At 42.0% G+C, this 23464-nt stretch overlaps 1 protein-coding gene across 7 annotated transcripts in view; it reads left to right on the top strand.

Annotated features, from left to right (window-relative positions):
• LOC132824379 (von Willebrand factor C and EGF domain-containing protein-like) overlaps positions 1 to 23464 on the top strand; it is a 325791-nt gene that overhangs the window by 112091 nt on the left and 190236 nt on the right. For all 7 annotated transcript variants that reach the window (XM_060838784.1, XM_060838782.1, XM_060838783.1 and 4 more), the window contains exon 5: positions 19752 to 19871. In XM_060838784.1, coding sequence (XP_060694767.1) covers positions 19752 to 19871 — 120 coding nt within the window. The remainder of the gene's footprint in view (positions 1 to 19751; positions 19872 to 23464) is intronic.

Raw genomic sequence — 23464 nt, 5'->3', positions numbered from 1 at the left:
GTTTGGAGTTTGTACATTCTCCTTGTGTCTGAATGGGTTTCCTCTGGGTGCTCCAGTTTCCTCTCACAATTCAATGTTGTGCAGATTACATGAATTGGCCATGCTAAATTGTCCCTAGTGTTCAGGGATGTGTAGGTTGGATGTATTAGTTAGGGGGTAAATGTAGAGTAATAGGGTAGGGGAATGGGTCTGGTTAGGCTACTCTTCAAAGGTTGGTGTGGAGTTATTGGGCAAAAGGGCCTGGTTCTACACTATAGGAATTCTAAGTGCATATCCCATGGACCAATTGTCTAGTTCTAGAAGAAGTAATTCCATGAGTAATCTGATGATTAATTATAATACTTTTTGAAATTCAATTTTGGGATCTGGTCAGGTTGGAATAGTTGCTCCTTCCCAATAGCCTTTGAGGCATTGGTACTGGTATCTTCTGCTTCATCATTTCCAGTCTTCTGATGCTGATGATTCCACCAAATTGATTTTTATCATTGCAACAGTGGAGGAACTTCAGCAGTATGTGCCAAAATGATGCACTTGTATCATACGATCTGCCTGTAAGGCATGTAAAACAACACTTCTCACTGTACCTCGGCACAAATGACAGTAATGAATCAAATCAGAACAGCTGGGACGTAGAAGGAACATTAAGAGTGTTTTCGCTTTGTAGATGTTGACCCTGACTTTCTAGGTGGAACTGCTTACAGTTTTGGGAGGGATTATTTTAGAAGCCACGATGACTCTGCCAAACAGAGAACAGAACACGTCAGTGGTGCAGGGAATGGGTGCTTAAACCAGTGACGAAGGGAATTTCTCTACTCCTCAAAGTGCAATTTCTGGCACTAGACCATTTTGTTCTCAGCAGACTTATTTGCAGATTGTGCGTGGAACTTACCAGGGTTGAAAGTGAGGACTGCAGTTGCTGGAAATCAGAGCTGAAAATGTGTTGCAGGAAAAGCGCAGCAGGTCCGGCAGCATCTAAGGAGCAGGAGAATCGACATTTCGGGCATGAGCCCTTCTTCATTCCTGAGGAAGGGCTCATGCCAGAAACGTCGATTCTCCTGCTCCTTGGATGCTGCCTGACCTGCTGAGCTTTTCCAGCAACACATTTTCAGCACTTACCAGGGTTGAACAAAGATAAACGTGGAAAAAAAAACAGAAAATACTAGAATCACTCAAAATCGATGGAGGGAAGCAAAATTTCCTTTTGTTTGTTTTCAGGGTGTGGGCATTGCTGGCTAGGCCAGGATTTATTGCCTAATTGCCCAGAGGGTGCTTAAGAATCTAACCACATTGCCGTGGGGCTGGAGTCACATGTAGGTTTGACCAGGTAAGGACAGCAATTTTCTTCCTACAGGATGTTAGTGGACCAGATGGGATTTTCTGACAATAAACAGTGGTTTTATGGTCTTCATTAGACCAGCTTTTAATTCCAGAATTTATTAACCACAAATTCAATCATCTGACAAAGTGAGATTTGAACCCAGGTCCACAGTACACTATCTGGGACTCTGGATTAATAGTTTTTCGGTAATACCACTACGCCATCTACACCCCATTAACGTTTCAGGTTTACGAGCTACACTCAGTCGAAGTGCTGGAAAGCACGTAGAATTGTATTCAGCAAGAATTGACTCTGACAAGAGTTGTTGGTAAGGGGGAAGAATATTTCAGTAATGCTGTTTAAAAGAAAGAATGAAAAACATTCCTGGAGAGCAACCCATTGCAATGAGATATGGTATCAACTTGCACCAATGATTATAGCAACGGAACTGTGGTCAGTCAATCTGGCAGCTGCTTATTTAAAAAGAAATGCCAGGGTTTGTAAGTTCCTGATCATAGACCTTGACAGGTTTGTGCTTATCTCTAAAATGCAAAAAGCAAAATATTATTATTGCTGGAAATCTGAAATAAAAGCAGAAAATACTGCAAATGCTCACAAATCCTCCTCCACCAAGAATCATTCACAACACTGTGAACTGTGTACACGATGCACTGCAAAAATCCATCTTTGACTGCCCTTTCGGAAGCCATGATCACTACTGTCTAGAAGGACAAGGGTAGCAGATAAATGGGAACACTGCCACCTTCAAGTTCCCCTCCATGGGGAACTGCTACCTTAAAGTTGCCCACAGCTGTTCCTTCAGTGTCACTGGGTCCAAATTTTGGAACTCTCTCCTTAAAGGCGGTGTGGATCTACCTAATGAAATGGACTGGAGTGGTGCAAGAAGGTAGCTCGCCAGTATCCTCACAACAAGGGATGGGCAATAAATGCTGTGACCAGTTAGTGATGCCTATGTCTTGTGAATGAATTAAAACAAAAACTTAATAATGATGTGAGAACCTGATCGCAAACCTTTGGATGACCTCCAATTGACTGAGGGTTAAAAAGTGAAGGATGACCCAGGGTCATGTTAATGTCATCAAGTCAGGGAAGTAACAAGGGCATGAGTGACGGTTTCAGTAGCAGATGAGCTGAGGCAAGTGCAAAATTAGTAATGGTGTCGATGCACTTGAAATGTTGTGAGCAATCCAGTTTAGTCTCAGACAGTTGCTAGGGAGTGGGATGAATTGGTCGCCAGGGTATAGAGTTGGACTGTGGCTGAAGCCACCATTTGAAATACTTGGATCAGGTCAACTTGCTGTCTTATAAGTAAGAGGGAGTGCAAGCCATTTTAATGCAACCTGGCTGCATAACTAACCTCTAAACCACAATGTCATTCAGAGCTGTCACTGTGAGTAGCACCATCACAGTCACACTCCCAGCTTGGGAGCAGGCTAAGGATGCAGACCAGCTCTGCTCTGTTGTTCAATAAGATCATGGTTGATCCGGCTTTGGTCTCCTCTGAACTTTCCTACCTGATCCCTCTAACCCTTAGCAATCAAACATGTAGCTCTGTCCTGAATAATTACCTTGTCCTGTCTGCGTTCTTAATTATACTTTCCAAAATGTGCCATGGAAAATGATCTGGTACTCGAGCAGCTTGTTGTCCTTTCCTAGCCTGTGGACATTGTAGCCTTTTTCGTTTACTGCTTCCTCACTGAGGTCATCTCAATGGACCTGCTGTTTCTATAAGGATCAAATCACACCAAGGACACATTTAACCATCGTGTTATTACAGACATAAAAATATCTTCTATGTGAGGGATAAATAGCAGGATATAACTGAAAGGATCATATCTGGTGATAGATCGTGTACTGATAAATAAATACATTTTTAATAGAGGAAATGGTTTTTAAAAAAATCTGATTTTAAATAGTGATGTGCTCAGATTTCAAACATCATTTTTATTTAACTTGCACCCTCCTTGCCTCCTACCTCTTCTGTCTTCTTTCTCCAGAAAGCATTTCACCTTCACAGTGCCAAATTTAGAAGGCTGAATGTGCTGACACTGTTTTACTTGTGGAAGAATAGCAGCCTGTTGATAAACAGTGTTATAGAGTCATACAGTGCGTAAACAGACCCTTTAGCCTGACCAGAGTCTAGATTAGAGTGGTGCTGGAAAAGCACCAGTCCTGATGAAGGGCTTTTGCCCGAAATGTCGATTTTCCTGCTCCACCTGCTGTGCTTTTCCAGCACCACTCTAATCTAGACTCTGATTTCCAGCATCTGCAGTCCTCACTTTTGCCTTTAGCCTGACCAGTCCATGGCAAACATAATCCCAAACTAAACTAGTCCCACCTGCCTGCTTCTGGCCCATTCTCCTCCAAATCTTTCCTATTCATGTATCTAACCGAAGGTCTTTTAAACTGTACAATTGTATCTGCTCTTGAGCTCTCTGCTGGCTCCCCTGCAGATCAAATCCCCTTTCCCTGGCATGTTGTAGTTTGTGACAGCCACCAGCAAGTATGGCACAGTGCTAATCCCAGCAAGCGGCAGGTGAATAGACCATGACTGCCTTTGATCTGCAGGGTGTTGCATTGTTTCTGTTTGTTATTTCATTGTATCAACAATGGTTAGGAGTTAGGAGTGGGGCATTCACATTCAATTCAGTCAATGGGGGAAAAGAATCCTTTTGAATCCAGTTACAAACACACCTTCCTTTGTTGCTGGCTAGCCAGGCCTTAAATCTAAACACTATTGCATAAATAGATCCAGTTATTTGCCATAATCAACTGTTTCTTTACAGTGGGCTCATTTTTATTATATGTGTGGCTACATTAGATTATGTAGGAGAAAGTGAGGACTGCAGATGCTGGAGTACCAGAGTTGAAAAATGTGGTGCTGGAAAAACACAGCAGGCCAGGCAGCATCCAAGGAGCAGGAGAATCGTGCCCGAAACGTTAATTCTCCTCCTCGGATACTGCCTAGTCTGCTGTGTTTTTCCAGCACCACATTTTTCAACTACATTAGATTGTGTTCTTACAGTAACCAGCCATCTGGTTTTGAACCGTATAGTTTGTTTGCTCAGTAATTTTGGTAATCAACTAGACAGCAAAAATCCAATATCGATCACTGTGCTTAAAAAATAAATGTCCAATGTAGGAATGAACAAGCTGGTTTAATGTCTCCTATATACGTACAATCTTCCTTAGCATTGGTATATGTTAGAGTGGGTGAGTTTAGTGTTCAGAGTTTAGCTCTGGTTTAGTACTGCTACTTTAACTTCTTCATTTATGTGATGTGAGTGTCATTGGCAAGGCCAGCCTTTATTATTGCCTGTTCCTAGCTATCTCTGAGATGGTGGTGGTGAACCGTTGCCTTGATCAGAAATGAGAGGCTTTCACATTGTTCTGGGTATGGAGTCCACTTTTACGCCAGACTAGGTAAGAATGGTCAGAGTTCCTTCCCTGATGCACATTAGTGATAGGCTTTTACAACGATCTGTTAGTTTTCTAATTGTCATGAATTAAACTGACTTTGTATCCCATGTTTATTTCGTTAATTGAATATAAATTCTCCAGTGGGATTTGGACTCAGAATTAGGTAAGATTTTAACCCCTGCAAAACCCATGGACACTCTGGAGGCAGGAAACATGTTTCCGCTGCTGGGTGAGTGCCGAACCAGAGGACACAGCTTAAAAATACGGGGTAGACCATTTAGGACAGAGATGAGGAGAAACTTCTTCACCCAGAGAGTGGTGGCTGTATGGAATGCTCTGCCCCAGAGGGCAATGGCAGCCCAGTCTCTGGATTCATTCAAGAAAGAGTTGGATAGAGCTCTCAAGGGTTATGGAGATAAGGCAGGAACAGGATACTGATTAAGGATGATCAGCCATGGTCATATTGAATGGTGGTGCAGGCTTGAAGGGCAGAAAGGCCTACTCCTGCACCGGTTGTCTATTGTCATCCACTTGCACAAAGTGGGCTGGTTGACTCTGGATCCTTAGTCCAGACCTCTAAATTCTAATAAGATAACCATTATGTTACCATACCCACATGCGTGAATCAATTGGTTTAGATTGTTTGGTGTTGGCTCATAAGCAACAAGACTGCTTTATAATCTATACATTGTCACCTCTGCTGGAGTACTGTGTGCAGTTCTGGTCTCCCTGTTGCAGTAAGGATATCATGTAGCGGAGAATTTCAGAAAAAGTTTACCGGGATGTTGCCAAGAATAGTGAGTTTGAGTTATAAGGAAAGGGTGGAGCTTTTTTCACTGAAGTGAAGGAGGTAGGGGTGAACGTGATGAGGGTTATAAAATCACGAGGAGCATAAATAAGCTGAATGGCAAATGCCTTTTCTCTAGGATGGGGAATTTCAGGACTAGGGGCATTTTATAAGCTGAGAGGAGAAAGATTTTAAGGACATGAAGGGCAATTTTCTTTTTACAGAGAGTGGTATGTGTGTGGAATAAGTATTCAGAGGAGGTGAGAGATATGGGTCCAGTTACAATGTTTAAAAGACATTTAGATAAGTCCATGAATAAGAAATGTTGAGAGGTATATGGGCCAAAGGCAGGCTGGTGGGACTAGTTTAGTTTGGGAATATGGTTAGCACGAATTGGTTGGACTGAATGGTCTGCTTCCATGCTGTATGACTTGATGACTCAAAGGCTAGGATATCTAGGCTTCTTTGCTTAAAAGGAGCACCCTTTTCTAAAGGGGTCCCAATGAGAATTCAAGAAAGGAGCTGTAAGAGTGACCTGCTGATGAGGCAGTCTTTGAGAGGGATGCTAACAATGCTCTGTGTCTGAAAGGTAACCATTTAGTATGAAATTTGATGAATGACATGGGCATTGATGGTAAAATTCATCCCATACGAATGGTGCTCTTTCCCTCAGGCTGTGCCTAAAAAGCTTGTCACCTCAGTGCAATCGTCAGTAAATTGGAAAGAAATAGATTAATGGAAGTGGACTTGGAGTGAAATAAGATGTGCCAAACAGGCACCTGTTTTTCAATGAACAATGGCTAAAAATAGATTTGATTCAAATAAAGAATTCCAGCTCCAATATGAAGTTAGTTTTGGCCTCTGTATTGCGGTGCCTGCCGCTCAACGCAGCTGCATTCCAGTTCATTCCGTGTGCTTGAGACAGCTCTCTGCTGTGGTAACACTGACAGTCTGCTGCAGGAATGCTGCATGCAGAGCGGCACAGTGTACATTGGACTGAAACAAGGAATATGATCTGTGATGTAAGGGCCTTGCCATCCAACTCTGAATCCTCCTTTCAAAGGCGTCTGCCACTTTAGTATGTTTCAATGTACACCATTTCCAAGCCAAAAAGAAATTCTAATTTACAAGAGGAGTTTTGAAATTTCTCGATGTACATTTTTAGTCTGTCCTTTGAGCTCAACATTATCGCTTCAACCTTGAATTTGCATCTCCAGCGCTGTTGCAAACTGTGATATCTGTTTGGAGCTACCAGTATCATATTGCCATTTGCTATCAATATGTGATTTTCTGTTTGCCACACTCCATGTGTGATCCACGAGTGTATATTGACTAATACAGGCCTAATACTGACTATTGGTGCACTCAGCATTGAGATGTTACCTGCTGACTAACTCTTGATCTTTGGTAGTTCAATTGTTGAATTTTGGTTTCCCCAGTTCCTGCTGTTTCACCAGCTGCCCATTGGCTCTCCAGAGTTCTATGCAGATCTATTAGTTGTCTGTGTGCCCATCATTGTTCTCTGTTGCTTTACTTGCTGTCTTGATTTCTCTGTTGGTGGTTCTCTGTGCACTCCCTAATTCCCTTGCAGGTTCAGAAGCTGAGAGTGAGTGTCCAGCTATTCCAGTGGCTAGGATCTTTTACCTTCATTCACTAGATGTGATCATCATTGAGAAAACCAGCATGTATTGTCTCTTTACTTCCCCTTGACTGAGGGATGTTGAATCACCTTCTTTAACACAACTAAGTTGCTTGCTCAGCCATTTCAGATGGTAATCGAGAGGAAACCACAGTGCTGTACTTTTTCAATTTCATGTAGACCAATCTGACCATGACACAGATGGATTTTTATGTCAATCTGGTATTTCATAGGCCTTATTAGTGAAATTAGCTTCGAATTACAGGTATATTTAATTGAATTTAATAGAAGATCTGCATCAGCGCAGGCTTGGAGGACTGAGGGCCCTGTTCCTGTGCTGTAAATTTCTTTGTTCTACTCCAGCTACCATGGTGGGATTTGAACACATCTCCAGATCATTTGTCCAGGCCTCTGGATTGCTAGACCTGAAACATCGTTTTAAGACTTAAGAGCTGAAATTAGGCCATTCGGCCCATTGAGTCTGCTCTGCCATTCGATCATGGCTGATAAGTTTCTCAACCCTATTCGCCTGCTTTTTCCACATAACCCTTGGTCCCTTGACAATCAAGAACCTATCTATCTCAGTCTTAAGTATACTCACTGACCTGGGCTCCACAGCAGTCTGTGGTAATGGATTTCATAAAGCCACCACTCTCTGGCTAAAGACATATCTCCTTATCTCCATTCTAAAAGGTCTTCACTTTATTCTAAGGCTGTGCCCTCGGGTCCTAATCTCTCCTGTTCTTCCCAACATCTACTCTGTCAAGGCCATTCGGTAGCCTGTAAGTTTCAATTAGTTCTCCCCTCATCCTTCTAAATTCCATCGAGTATAGATCCAGAGTTCTCAAAAGTGCCTCATAAGTAAAGCCTTTCATCCCTGGGATCATTCATGTGTACCTCCTCTGGACCTGCTGCAGGGCCAGTACATCCTTTGAGGTATGGGGCCCAAAACTGCTCTCAGTATTCCAAATGTGGTCTGACCAGAGTTTTATAAATCCTCAGAAGTGCATCCCTGCTTTAATATTCAAGTCCTCTCAAAATAAATGCCATTATTGCATTTGGCTGTCTAACTACCAACACAACATACATATTTTCCTTGAGAGATTGCTGGACTAGGACTCCCAAGTCCCTTTGCACTTCAGATTTCTGAATTTTCTCCCCATTTAGAAAATGGTGCATGCCTCTATTCTTCTTATCAAAGTACATAAGCTCACACTTACCCTTGTTGCATTCCATGTGCCACTTTTTTGCCCACTCTCCTAACCTGTCTAAATCCTTCCACAGCCTCCCCACCGCCACAAACCACCTGTCCCACCACACTCCTCTCCCAGACAATTCTTTCCTCATGTCTCTGGAGTTGTCTCTATTCAATTGTAATGCCATTACATCTGATTTCACCTTCTCCCTCTCAAATTGCAAACTAAGTTCTATCACATTATGGTCACTGTCTCCAAAGAGTTCTTTCATCTTAAGCTCCCTTTTCGAGTCTGCCTTATTGCACATCTAAACTTGCCTGTTCCCTAGTGGGGTCCACCACAAGCTGCTCCAAAAAGCCATATCATAGACATTCCACAAATTCCCTTTCTTGTGATTCACTACCAACCAGATTTTCCCAGTCCACCCGCATATTGACACCCCCTCATGATCACTGTAACATTGCCTTTCTTACATGTCTTTTCTATCTCCAGGTGTACCTTGTGCCCCACATCCTGACTACTATTTGGAGGCCTGTACATAACTCTCATTACAGTTTTTTTTAATCTTTGCAGTTCCTCAACTCTACCCACACAGATTCTACATCATCTGACACATAATTTATTGCTGGCAATTTGATTTTGTATTAATAACGCAAACTGTGACCCCCTCTGCCCACCTGCCTGTCTTTTCAATAGGATGCATATCTTTGGATATTTTGCTTCCAGATATGATCCCCTTGCAGCCACATCTCTGTTATGCCCATCACATCATACCTGCCGATTTCAATCTATGCCACAAGCTCATTTACCTTATTTCATATACAATGGGCATTCAGATACAACACCTTCAGCCCTCTATTTATTATGATGCTACTGGATGGCAATACTGTGGCTTTAAGAAATGTATTTTGTCCTGGTTTTACTTTTTTAAAGAGAGGTTTTAAGACAGTAGTGTTGAGTTGTCTATTAGATTCAATAAAGTAAATAGCCTGTGAAAATAGAAATTAGAATAGAAGCAGCCTGAATGGGTGGTGTCAAGCTTCCCAGAGCAAGGAGTTTTAAGTTTAGGTTTTTAGCAGCAGTTGTTGGGGTCTTGAAGCTTGATTTGGAAGCTGTAGTACATCTCTATGTGCTATTCTCTCTCTGAGTTTTCTCTTGATATTTTTCCTCCTTGACTGGAGAATTGTGTGTGAGGCAAACTATTTTACTGAATTTGTCTTTGCTTAGGATGTGGTATGTGATGTCGCTATATTGAAATAGTTACTGTTTAGTAGTTAGATAATCTATTATTAGAGTCATAGAGTCATAGAGATGTACGGCACGGAAACAGACCCTTCGATCCAACCTGTCCATGCTGACCAGATATCCCAACCCAATCTAGTCCCACCTGCCAGCACCCGGCTCATATCCCTCCAAACCCTTCCTATATTCTGTTAGGTTTTCCAATAGAGTTAGGTTATTCTAATTTTTTCTTTCTTTTGTTGTATTTTAATTATTACAGTGTGTGAGTGAATCAGTTTTCCTTCAAGACTGGTAGTTTGACCAATCAAATTGCAACCAGAATACAACACCTGATGTTGCCAGGACTCACTGGTTGTGTTATAGGGAGAGGTTGGACAAGCTAGGACTTTTTTCTTTAGAGCGTAGGACATTGAGGGGGGATCTTTATAGAAGTGTATAAGATCATGAGAGGCATGGATAGGGTGAATGCGCTTAGTCTTTTTCCTGGAGTTGTGGAATCAAAGACGAGAGGGCATCAGTTTAAGGTTAGCAGGGAAAGAACAAAAGGGAACCTGAGGGGCAACATTTTTACAAAGAACGTGGTATGCATATGGATTGAGCTGCCAGCAGAAGTGGTTGGTGGGTACATTAACAACATTTAAAAGGCATTTGGACAAATACATGGATAGGAAAGGTTTAGAAGGATATGGGCCAAGTGCAGGGAAATGGGGTTAGCATGGATAGACATTTTGGTTGGCATGGACCAGTTTGAGCCTAAGGGTTTGTAGGACTCTATGACCTGGCACTTGCCTTTAAAATAAGAAAAAGTTAGGGTCTAAGTTATCTTAATATATTTTGAAGGGGTTTGATCTGATCCAAGTCAACTGACACACCTATATGTGAGTTTTCCATGTTACCAGCTGGCCCATTATTTTTACGTCACTTCTGTCAAGTTATAAACATATTAATGTGCCTAAGGATTTTACTTTCTTCCCCTTCACTCCACCCTTTCCTCTCCTCCCTGGCAGTTCTGACCTTCTCTGCTTTATGGTTCCTTTGGGATCAGCATCCAGCCATGATCCTGGTCACTGAGTTGCTTGTCTCTAGGCAACATCTATAGGCTGAGTCCATTTCTATCCTTACATTGATTTCCATTATGACAACCTTATACTTTATAGTCAGAGCCCCCATTCCCTCAGCTCCCAGTGACAGGTCGGAAAGGATGAGAGAATTGTCAATACCCATCTGAGCTACCAGGAGAGAAAAACAAATTAGCAAAGCAGAAATCTATTTTTTTCTCCAGCACAAGTGATTTCCCTCTTTTGAAAGGGAATTGGTAAATTTTCAAGAGAGTACTGCACCTTTCTTAAAGTCAGTCTGAATTCTGTGAACTTGGTTGGAATGGCTCAGTGCATACGAACAGCCTCTTGTCTATTTGTCCTGGACCAGAAAATTGCCTTCTTTGTGATTCCTCTGATTCTTGTGACTACTGTTGCTCCAAAGACCACATCATTCTCAGTCATGCTGTGTCTGTGCAGGTATAATTTTGGCTCAGGTTCAGCTGTTGAATATGGTCTTTGAATTCAACTCCATATTCTTTTTAAAAGCAATTGTCATGTTCATTCCCCCGTCCTGCTGATACCATCTCTTGGTGGGAAATGGCCTCATTGCTGGAAACGAGGAGGAAGTGATCTCTGCAAATGCTGGATATCAGAGTTGAGAATATGGTGCTGGAAAAGCACAGCAGGTCAGGCCCCATCTGAGGAGAAGGAAAATCGAAGCCCTTCATGGGGAATGAGACTTGTGGGTTGGGGGGTTGCTGAGAGATAAATGGGACAGAGATAGGGCTGGGGGAAGGTAGCTAAGAATCCTGCATTTCCCATGACTAATCCACATAGCCTGCACATTCCTGGACACTATGGGCAATTTAGTATGGCCAATCCACATCTTGGATGAAGATGGGGGAGAAGGAGATAGGTAGGAGAAGAGGGTGAAGCGGGTAGGTGAGAAAGACGATGGACAGGTCAAGAGGGCGGTGCCAAGTTGGAGACTTGGGACTGGGATAATGTTGGGGGATGGGAAATGAAGAAACTGGTGACATCCACATTGAGCCCGTGTGGTTACAGAATTCCAAAGTGGAAATGAGGCGTTCTTCCTTCAGCCATTGGGTAGTTAGGGTTTGGTGATGGAGGAGGCCCAGGAAACATTGAACAACCTCACAAATATCAGCCATTCTTCAACAGTGCAGTGACTATTGAGATGCTGTTTGGACATCACACTGTCTGTCAACCTGCATCCTTACCTGCAAGTTGACTTGATAGTTGCCTGTTTTTTTTTAATCGATGAGCAAGATAAATGTAAAACCCATCACTTTTCATTTCTAAGTCAGTATCTCATTACAGGCAGATATTTCATAATTACTCGCAATACCATTACTGATTAGTTAAATGTGATTGTTCCTAAAGGAAAGGTAACTCACCACCTCTGATCCCCTGATTTAAGACTGTGTAACAAAACTGCTTATGTCAGCATGAGGACCTGAAAGTTCCACCGTATTGGCACTCAGATGTCTAATGTTAGGGCATTGGGCATAAACATTCCCACCTTTTGGGGCAGCATGGTGGTACAGTGGTTAGCACTGCTGTCTCGCAGTGCCAGGGACCCAGGTTCAGTTCCTCCCGTGAACTAATGTCTGTGTGGAGTTTGCACATTCTCCCCGTGCTTGCGAGGATTCCCTCTGGGTGCTCCGGTTTCCACCCACAGCCCAAAGATGTGCAGGCTATGTGGATTGGCCATGCTAAATTGCTCATAGTGTCCAGGGATGTGCAGGCTATGTGGATTTGTCATGGGAAATGCAGGATTACAGGGATAGGGTAGAGAGGTGGATCTGAGTGGGATGCATTGCTGTGAACTTGATGGGCTGAATGGCCTGCTTTCACATTGTAGGGATTCTCAGATTTACCTCTTAATTTACGATATTCATGGAAAGATAGAAACGAGGAGCAGAAATAGGCCTTTCAGCCTTTTGAACCTGTTCCTCCACTCAAAATAATTATGGCTGATCTGCTATCTCAATGCTGTATTCCTGCTTTCTTTTCTGATAACTTTTGATGTCTTGAATATATTCAGTGACTTGGCCTCCACTGCCTTCTGTGGTAAAGCATTCCACAGACACATTACCCTTCCAGTGAACAGATGTTTCCTCATCTCAATCCTTTATGATCAACCCTGTATCCTAAGGCTGTAACCCCAGTTCTAAACTGACAACCAGGGGAAGTGTGCTCCCTGCGTCTAATCTTGTTAGAATTTTATACATCTCAGTCATCCTTCCAAATCCTTGTGAATGTACCTCCCAGTGAGTAGAAATCCTGAACAGATCTGTGTACTGAATATTTCTTTAGGCAATCAAATTGAATAATTCATCTTAGCGTCTGAAAGACAGGTCAGAGATGGATGAATTTTCTCATTCATTCACTGTTGATGTTGCTGGCTTGTCCAGTATTTATTGCCCATCCTGTAAATGCAGTGCAACTATGAATTGATGGTCGAGGGAGTGAAGGTTGAAGATATTAGATAGGGGTACCAGTTGAGCACACTGCTTGGATGGTGTTGAACTTCTTGACTTTATAGCGATATTCATTCTAACAAATGTTGAGATTTCCAACAAGCTCCTAACTTGTGCTTTGTAAATGGTAGGCAAATTTGAAGAATGATGAGGTGAGTTACTCACTGCAGAATTCCCAATCTCTGACCTACTCTTTCAGCCAGACTATTTATATACTTAGTGCAGTTCATGGTCTTGTCAATTGTGCCTACCAGAATGTCATTAGTGGTGGATTCAATGATAATGTTAGCATTGAACAAAGAGGGCTGGTGGTTGGATTATCTCATGTTGAAGAGAATTGATGGCATGAGTAGAAATCAATGGATCTAATATGATAGCCTTAACTGAGACATGGTTGCAAGTTGAATGGTTAAGTTTACGGGATGATTGACATTTCTAAAGGATAGGTATAAGAGAAAATGCAGTGGGGTTGTTCTGTTGATAAAGGATGAGATCAGCATAATAGTGAGAAATGGTCAGGGTTCAGAAGATCAAAGTGTGTAATTGTTTCCGAGACAATGATAACTACCAAGGGATACAAGTCTCTGATAGGATGTGTTCCCTAACAGCAATTACACTGTAGATCATAGTGTAAATCAAGAAATAGTGAGATAATACTGAAAAAAGAAATATTGTGCCAAGGATTTTTTTTTATCTTGAAATTACGAAGATTACAGCTGTATGAGAGGAGAATGCTGATAGGTTGGTAAGTGGACTTTGCTTGGTCGAGGCATTTCTATGGAGAATACATCAGTTGAAGATCTATTTACATTTTAAACCAGGTCCATGAAAATGAACCAGAAAATGACTCCCATCTATTCTGCTGTATCAAAACAGGCCAGTGTGTATACAATATTTTTTTCTGTCAGCAAAGAACAGGACCCTGCTATTAATATGTGTAGCATCCAGTTCATGCAAGTGCACCACACTGGGAGCCCAGCTGACCAGTCTGAATTGTTGGTCAGCATCATTCTTGATACACCAAGGGCTATTTAGCAAATATGTCCAGTCATGGAATTATGTCAGTGTTGTGAGCTTGCAAGAGAGATCCAGTTGGGTATGGACAGAACCTTGATTATTGTGAACAGCAGAAGGAATATACTGTTTATATACTAAGGGAATCCCCAGGTCTATGAGACATACAACCTAAATATCTGGTATCACAGAAGCACTGAAAGGCATATATCACATTATTCATTTGTGTGATAGACTCATATTGCTACTTAGTAGTAGCATGAAAAAGCCAGCTACACCTTTGGTCAAACATTTGGAGGGAATTTTTTACCTAAACGGAGATAGAATAGGTACATTTCAGGACCAAACTGATAGCCTTACTCCTGTTCACGAACGCGTGTGATATGCCATGAAAAATTATCCTATTGGGAGATTCGTCATCCCACAGAATAGGTTTGATGTTGTCTACCTCAGCATCATGCTTGCACAGTGATACATGTATTTCAGTATCAGTGCAATACAGGGTCTGTAGGCTGGACATGACAAAGGCAGGCATAATTTTGTTTTTGTTTAATGGATGTGCATATCTCAGCATTTATTCCCTATCTCTAATAGCCCAAAGACCAGTTAAGCATCAATCTTGGTGCTGTGGGTCTGGAGTCACATGATACCAGACCAGGTAAGGGTGGCAGATTTCCTTTCCTAAAGGCGATGAATGAATCAGATTTTTTAAAATGACATTAGACAATAGTTAAACATTAAACCAAGTGGTTTCTCTTGAGTGAACTTTTAATTCCAGATTTATTTCAAATTTCAACATCTGCCATGATGGGAGTTGAACTCATGTCCCCAGAACAATAGCCTGGGGTTTTGGATTGTGAGTCTGTGACATTACCACTGTGCAACTACTTTCCCTTGATTGTAACCAATACCTTTTTAGCTATTCACTAAAAACAAGATACTGGCCATATCCACCACCTGCAAAATGCGCAAAGAGTGACCAGAATTAGTTGGGTTAGATACGATATAGTGATTGTAAAACATCTTAAAATAATCTTGAGTGTGAAGAATTACACTGACAACAATCTGGCATTTGACAGTCTAACATGTCTATGGCTCCTGATTTCTGCTTTCCTTCTTTCGGGAACAGAGGTGGTTACGCTTTGTTGGATTTTATTTTGGTCAGAATCCAGGGAATCTATAGCCGATGCATTCGCCATCTTGCAGCCATTTCTTTAAAGGATATGGGCCTTTGGGTCAGGACATCTATCAGCCTTTAGTCGCAGTAGTTTTACTTGTACTTTCTCTCCAGTGATTGTGATTATTTTCTCTCTTGATTTTCTGTTGCTCTTTGGATGCATTTTGACACATAGAAAGTACTCGGCCAAAGTCCCTGCCCTTTCCCTTTATGAATTCCCAGTCTCATCACCTGAAGGATCAGCACATGTCACAAGTACTCTTTTCCATTTTTAGTGCCTTTACAGTTGATTTCTCGCTAGTTTTCTTTCATACTCTTAAGGATAGAGAAACAAATAGCCACCCTTTAGTGTCTGAAACTTTCCCAATCTGCTCATCTTTGCAACATTTATTTCAATTTGATACAATTCTTAATCTTCTTGGTTAGCCATGAATGGCATTTTTTCATCGACTCTTTCTTTCTAAATGGATCTTACTTTTTCCTAAACTTTGCTGCCACTGTACACCAATGGTGGAGCGACTTAGCGATGGAGTGCTACACTAGGGGACTATTTTGTCCGGAATGTTGTTGAGTCTCTTCAGTGGTAGCTGCCAGGAACTTGATTTTGGGGGGCTTCATTGACGGTAATGTCATTGAATGTTAAAGAGAGATGAACAGATTTTCTCTAGTTGGAATTGAAACTTGTGCTTGCAAAGGCGTGATGAAGTAACTCCTGAGAGAATGTTATCCTTGTTGAGGGAATCTAGAATTCTGCAAGAGCTGGGGTTTGTGAGTACGTAGTTCCCTAGAAGAAATTCCTCTTCATTTTCCTAAGAAATCGTAAATCTCCACCTTTGGAGATGCCAGTATTGGACCGGGGTGTACAAACTTAAAAATCACACAATACCACGTTATAGTCCAACAGGTTTATTTGGAAGCACTAGGGAAGGAGTAGTGCTCTGAAAGCTAGTCCTTCCAAATAAACCTGTTGAACTATAACCTGGTGTTGTGTGTATTTTAACTTTGTGAATCTCCAGAGTAGTCTCCCAAGAGAGCTGTTGATGGCGAGTTATTTAATGTATTCAGTGCTGAGCTAGACAAATCTTTTGAAGTGTAGTGGAGTCAAGAGGAAATTCCCCAGGGAAGAAAGAGTTCAGGCCAAGATCAGATCAGCCATGATTTTACTGGGTGGTAGTTCAGACTTATATCTTATGTTTTTTTTCTGTTCTTACACTTTCTAATTCGAAAAGCAGCATGAGTTGAAAATCCTGGAAGTCCGGTTTTCCACACAGGAGTTGTAATTCTCTTGTACATGCTTTATACCCGTGACAAATTCCCTGCACAGGTATTGGCCTAGTATGAGAGGTCAGGAGCACCAGAAACGTCCGATTCATCATCCTGGAGTGGGGGCAAGAGTTTCCATTCCTCAGATAGGTTATCTGATCACAGAAAGAGACAATCCAATCCTGACCATAAGGAGGCGCTGTTACATGATAGGGAAATTCAGAGAGGAGGGCAGAACACTCTTCTGTTTTGGGTCTGCAGCCAGTGCTCTGAAGGCATTTGCATGAGAACATGAGAAACAGGAGCTGGAGTCATTTGGGCCGATGTGCTTGCTGCTCCACTCACTAAGATCAGGGCTGATCTTCTACCTCAACTTCATTTTTACACACCAACCCCAAAGCATTTAATTCCCTTTGTCACCAGAAAACTATTTCTAAATTTATACATTTAAATTTATAGAGTTGTACAGCGCAGAAACAGACCATTCCATCCATGTTGACCAGGTATCCTAAACCGATCTAGTTTCAGTTGCCAGCACTTGGCCCATATCCCTCAAAACCCTTCTTATTCATGTACCCATCTAGATGCCTTTTAAATATTGTAATTGTACCAGCCTCCCTGACTTCCTCTGGCAGCTCATTCCATGCAAGCACCACCCTCTGCAAGGAATCCATTTCCTACTGATTGAGGGATTGTTTCACTGAGAGGGTGTAGTTCATAAACGGGATCTATGGGTTTCAGTGGATTAATCTGCCAGAATGTAGCATCTCACTTAGCTGCAGTGAACAATGGTAAATTTAGCAGAGGGAGGGATGGAAAGTCTTAATGAGGTTACACAGCTTCTGTGGAAGGGACTAGTATATGGTGAATTATTCCAAAATCAGGGATGATGAAGTTAAGAGTAGAAGGGAATGTTGAGCAGAACAACACGTTCAGCTCACAATCAAATGATGAAATAAGATGTCCACTGAGACCGAGAATATAAATGGATTTGAAGAATGAGAATAAGAATTGGAATGAGAGAAGATTTTGGAAAGAATGCAGGTAGTTCACTGGGGCTGATGACAACCAGCAACATGTGTGTTTTTTGGACCAAATAGCATGTTCACATTAAATAAACTGTTTATGTTCTTGCAGTTTTTCATCTCCCTTGCTCATGAATGACTGTCTTGACATCTGGCAGTGCTGTTTCAGGGAGTCTCAAGGCTGTACTCTGGGACAGGTGTAAGCTCTTCCCCCAAATAGTTTCATTGTTGTTTGAAATGTTTGATTAATTGGGCTTCTGTGTGTACTTAACACCCTACAACTCATTAACCTCCTTAATCTGCTGACATTCCTCTCTCAGTGGCTAGACTGAATGATGTCTGCTGGAACGGAATGGACTACTTGCAACTTTACTGACAAATTAGGCTCCTACTTGAGTTTTCAAGCACATAGCCACATCATTCCGAGCTTCGCCTCCATGCTGTCATTCCAACCCTGCCTCAATTCTTCATCTGCTGAAACCCACAACCATGACTTTGTTACCTCCAGACATATCTATTTGGAATGTGTGCACCCCTGGTCACCTCCCACATTTAACACTCTTATACATTTGAGGTCACACCAAATTCTGCTGCTCATGTCCCAACCTGCACCAGATCATTTTTCATCCAATGGCCCTGGGCTCAAAGAAGAAATTGAATTTAAAGTTCTCGTCCTTGTTTCAGGTCTCTCCATATTCAAGCCTCTCTCGTACCTCCTTGCCCACACATCTCTTCTGATCTTTTGAAGTCCTCAGACTTTCTGGAGACTTGCTCATTGCTAATTAGAAGCTATTAAACATCCTCACTATTAATCAGTCCACCACTGATGGTTGTGCCTTTGTTTGACTAAGAACAGACCTTGAGAAATCTTTCACTGAATCACTACTACTCTCTTACTTCACATTCCTCCTTTATGATGGTTCCTAGAATCTTTGGCGCTTGGTGTCACTCAGTGTCACATTTTGTTCGGTAATACCCATATGAAATGCCTCTGGGATTTTAAAAAAAATTGTACCTTTGACCTGAAATAGTACTAGAAGCAAAATTTGAAATTCCATCAATAAATGAGGGAATTTGCAGTTGTTCTTCAGAATATTTGAAAGGTGCTGTTAAGCATTTTTATCAAGATTTATATAATTTTCTCAGATGATCAAAAATACTAATTCATGTAAACAGGCAAATCTAGTTTGGAAGCAGTTCCAGGAGGGAGAATGTTAATACCAGAAACCATGTAACTCGTAGACCCATAGAGCTACAGTCAAAGGAGAGTTATAAGCAGAGGAGTTGGAGGTGAATGCAAATAAGGTGTAAATAAGAGAAAAATGCAGAAGTAGGCAGAAAGAGGAATTTTGAATGCTTGTGGAGAGTAGATGCAATACATTCTCAAGCAGAGACCAGTTTCTTTTTCTGCTTAGCTTGTTACTGATCCTAGTTACTGAGCAGGGTTAACAGCCACTGCTAGCGGTGCTTGAACCCTCAAGCGTACATATTGGGTCTGAGGATAGTCAAGGTTCTTCTGTCTAACTCATGGCAAGCTCTGAGCTGTCTCTACCACTACAATAACAGTTGAATCCATATATTGTTGATCTAAGTTGGGCGAAGCAGTGGTTTCAACATCAGTCGAGCTCCGGATTCCGGATTCTCTCTGGCTCCATAGAGGAAACAATTTGGAAATCAGCGGCTTTGGCCTTTCCTCCGTTCAGCTCCTCTACTAGAAGACATTGGTTTATTGATTTTAATATTGTTTCCCAGGCTGAATAGATTTTCTCCCACAGATTTGTTAATCTTTCAGTTGAACAGGGTTTGTTTGTAGTGGATTCCATATAAATGATACTTAATGCTGTGTGGTTTATTTCTTGTATATTGTAATTGGGCGATTTAAAAGCATGAAAGAGGGGCCTGCTGTGGCTTTATGTTCTGTCCTGTCTGATTCTCCTGTTCATTGCTTGTCTTCACTTTCATTTGTTTTTGAGAGCATCCACTCAGTCCATACTTCTCCGCCATTTGCTGAACCCTTGTATCTTTCTCTTGGTCTTCCTTTGCTTGCTGCTGTGTACTTTCGGACACACTGACCTGTGTTGGCTTACATTTTCATTGTTTTGCAGGAAACCCCCCGTCGTGCCTGAACGTGCACTGTGACCAAAGCTGTGCTCTGATTGGAGGGATGCCTGTTTGCAGTTGCTATGGTGGTTACTCTCTGGGGAAGGATGGGAAGACTTGCTTTGGTAAGAGACCGATGCTTATCAACTTTGGGAATGAGCAACAGTAGCCAAACCTTAAAGGGCTTATTAGCTCTAATGTTGATCCAGTGAGTATCTGCCTAGAAATATCAAAAGTTCAATCCCTGGTCTTTGCTGAGTTGGTGTCCCTCTTTAGAGAGGTGATGGCGTATTCTCCTATGTTGGTATATAGGGCTTCTGTCACCCTGACGGGGCTCAGTAGGAGATGATGAATGTCTTGCTTTTTTCTGTCTGTAAAGATTCAGGTACACAGAGAATTCATGTCCCTATGATGTTTAAGGCCACTGGTGACACCATCCTCACGTTGGTATGAGTGGCAAGTCGCGTTGAAGGTGAAGGAGATGGCACAGTTCTGTGACCAATTACTGAATCTTACACTGTTTGGGCATTGCTGTGTCTCTCCTGGAGGTTTGAGAAATTATTTTCTTTTTCTGAATCCCTGTGGGTAGGGCTTTCTTGAGAGAAGCTTCCTCGCTTCCCCTCTCTGCAGCCTCTACTCCTTTCGCTGGTCATTTTGCTGAGAGACACTGCAGCAAATGCCACCAAAGACTGATACACAACCCTATCCACCAACATCTCTAACTCCAGAGAACACATCAACAGTGCAATAACTGAAGAAAGTCAAAAGGACCATCATTTGGATGAGTATATGAGCAGGAAGGGTTTGGAAGGATATGGGCCAGGTGCTGACAGGTGGGACGAGATTGTGTTGGAATATCTGGTTGATGTGGACGATTGGGATCAAAGGGTCTGTTTCCGTGCTGTACGTCTCTGTGACCTCACCCCTTAAATAGATTCCTCTACTCTTTATATGATGCGAATGGGGAGTACTTGTGCAGGTCAAGTATATAATTGGTTCTGTGTAACTAGTGCAGTCATTCAGTGGGCACATGCAGGGCACATTTGAAAGAAGTATGTCAAATCAGACTGACGTTGCGTTCATATCATTCTTCACATTATCGGAGCATGCTCAGATGCTAGCACTGGAACCAAATAGTGCTTGGCTTTGAGGCCCCTGTGGCATCAGTATTTGTGAGCACTGAATCACAGCCCACATGCACTCTCTAGAAAGTATAGGGTGTACTCCCTGAGAAGTATGCATTTATACTTGCACTGGCCACACATATGTATTTTACAGAATAATTCATCTTTCTTTAATCATGCCGTGTAATTATGTGTAGATATATAAATGGGCAGGACATGTCAAGTGCGGCCTGTATGTTAGGCGATGATGCAGTGTGAGTATGAGTATAGCTGCCTTGACTGTTACTACTTTCACATTTACATGTATGAAGATGGACCCAAGGTGAAACCAAAATTCGCTCAGCTAAATGGAGCAGTGAATGACATGAGCTGAGCTGACATGTTCTCTGTGGATCGAAGAGTGTGGTGGTGGAAAAGCACAGCCGGTCAGGCAGCATCCAAGAAGCAAGGGAATCAACCTTGTGAGCATAAGCTCTTCAGCAAGAAACCTTGAAACGTTGATTCTCCTGCTCTTCGGATGGTGCCTGACCAGCTGTGCTTTTCCAGCTCCACACTTTCGACTTTGATCTCCAGCGTCTGCAGTCCTCCCTTTCTCCCATGTTCTCTGTGGATGTTTTGTCGAGGGCAGTGGTGACTATCACTGGTGGAGCAGTGGGAACGCTTGCCTGATCATTTGCCCCTTGCAGTAACTATTTGAGCGGTGAAGTGGGATTTATGAAAGCCTTTCTGTAAAGCTATAGGCCCTTTTGAAATTTGCTATTTACTCCCAAGTCCACATTAATGCCTGCTGTATTTCACCCAGAATGCTGTTTCTGTGCCTGTAAGGAGATACAGCACAATTGAACTTCCAGGCAAATAACGTCACTTGGCAGTAAATGTGCACTGCTTCTGAAGTCTGATTGCATCTAAAGCATAAAGTACAATAAAAAAGGGGAGTTCAGAGACTCCTATCTTCTTTATAGCACATAGGAAAACGGTAATATTGAATTTACTTTTCCTTTAAACTGAAGCAACTTGTGTAGTTGTGGGATGTTGTGAAGAACAGTAGTGAGATGTGCAAGAGCTTTAATGGCGTTCCCCACTGCTCCTGGTGTTCTGCAGTATCCAATCTCTGAACCCTGACTTGAGTTGTTAGTTTATGTGACCCTGCGAAAACAGATGTGGTGTCAAAACGAATGGAAATATATTGTATCACATTGTAAAAGGGTTTCAACTTTCATGTGTGAATCAGGTATATTAATGGAACTGTGGTTCTGGATTTTAACTGCTGCTGAGGGAGTCCAGGGAACATCATTTTAGCTCAAGTCAGGGTTTGGATTTGAGTTTCACTGAAGATTTATACTAAATGTATGACAAGTACCTCCATCGAAAGATTCAGGTATGCCTTTTCCTTTGTACATAAAACAGGCCTTGTCTCTTGAGCACATTTAAATTTGCATGGCTCCGACCTTGGCTGCAGTATTGCTGTGGAAATATAAGGATTCAGGCACTTAAATCCCCCCGCAGAACAATGTGGAAAGTCAAAGTATACACCCTCTCAACCCCAGACACACACAATTGGTACTACACAGTTGAAGGCAGTTCAGCCCATTGTATTTCTGCAGGATCTCCATAAGAGCAATTCATCAAATGCCACACCTTTGCTTTCTCTCCATTGTCCTTCTATATGAGGTAACAATCTAATTGACTTTTGAGTGCCTTAATTGAACCAACATCCACCACTCAGTCAGACAACATAATCCACATTGCAAACTCTCATCATTCCTCCTGCCAATTACATAATATTGTACCCTCTGCTCAATCCTTCCCCCAATAGGAATTCTTCTTAGCTGCTCTATCTCTCCCCTGATGGCACAATCACAGCTTTTTTTGTTGTATAACATGTCCTACCACCTCCAATAACTTCATGCACATTTGCTCAAAGTGTTATGACTGAAAAGCGTAAACAACCCTTGGGCTGCACTACTTGTATTTATGGATCTTGATACTCGGGTATACCTTCACTGGAGAGATCATGTTGTCATTTTCAGACATAATTGTGTGATTTTTTTTCAATTGCTGCTAATGATCTCACACTCATTAACAATACAAACATGGAGAATCCAAAGCATGAGCAGAATAGAGCAAGAATTCAGAACCTGTGGAGTAAAGAGAATTGTATTTTTACTCTTAAATCTAAATCACATGCATCTGGAGCCTGGGATCTGTAGGTCGTTAAGTGAGATGACCACCCTTACTATCTTCTATATGTAGTTTGCTTTAATAAAACCTGTTGTTTGTCACTCTCAAGTGTGTAGATTTCATCTAACTACAGCTACAGGTTACTATTAGAAAAAAACCCTCCCAAATGGTGACCATTTGAAGTGGCCATTTCTTTTAAAAGAAAAGGTACAAGTTAAAAAAAAAATTGGTGAGAGTGAGCCTCCATCTTGAGCAACACCGTCCCTCCATCACCTACTTGCAAAGGCAGCCTGCTACATTTTCTGTGGCACCTTCTATTGGCTTTCCAGCTTTGAAGACATGTCCACCATTTTTAATCAGATGGTGAGCTTGCCCTCTGTCCTTTAGTTGTCTAATGCAGGGAAAATTACAGC

The sequence above is a fragment of the Hemiscyllium ocellatum genome, chromosome 18 (assembly GCF_020745735.1).
Source record: "Hemiscyllium ocellatum isolate sHemOce1 chromosome 18, sHemOce1.pat.X.cur, whole genome shotgun sequence".
NCBI classification, from domain to species: Eukaryota; Metazoa; Chordata; class Chondrichthyes; order Orectolobiformes; family Hemiscylliidae; genus Hemiscyllium; species Hemiscyllium ocellatum.
Note: the sequence above shows the minus strand (reverse complement) of the source record. Positions and strands in the feature narration are given on the sequence as shown.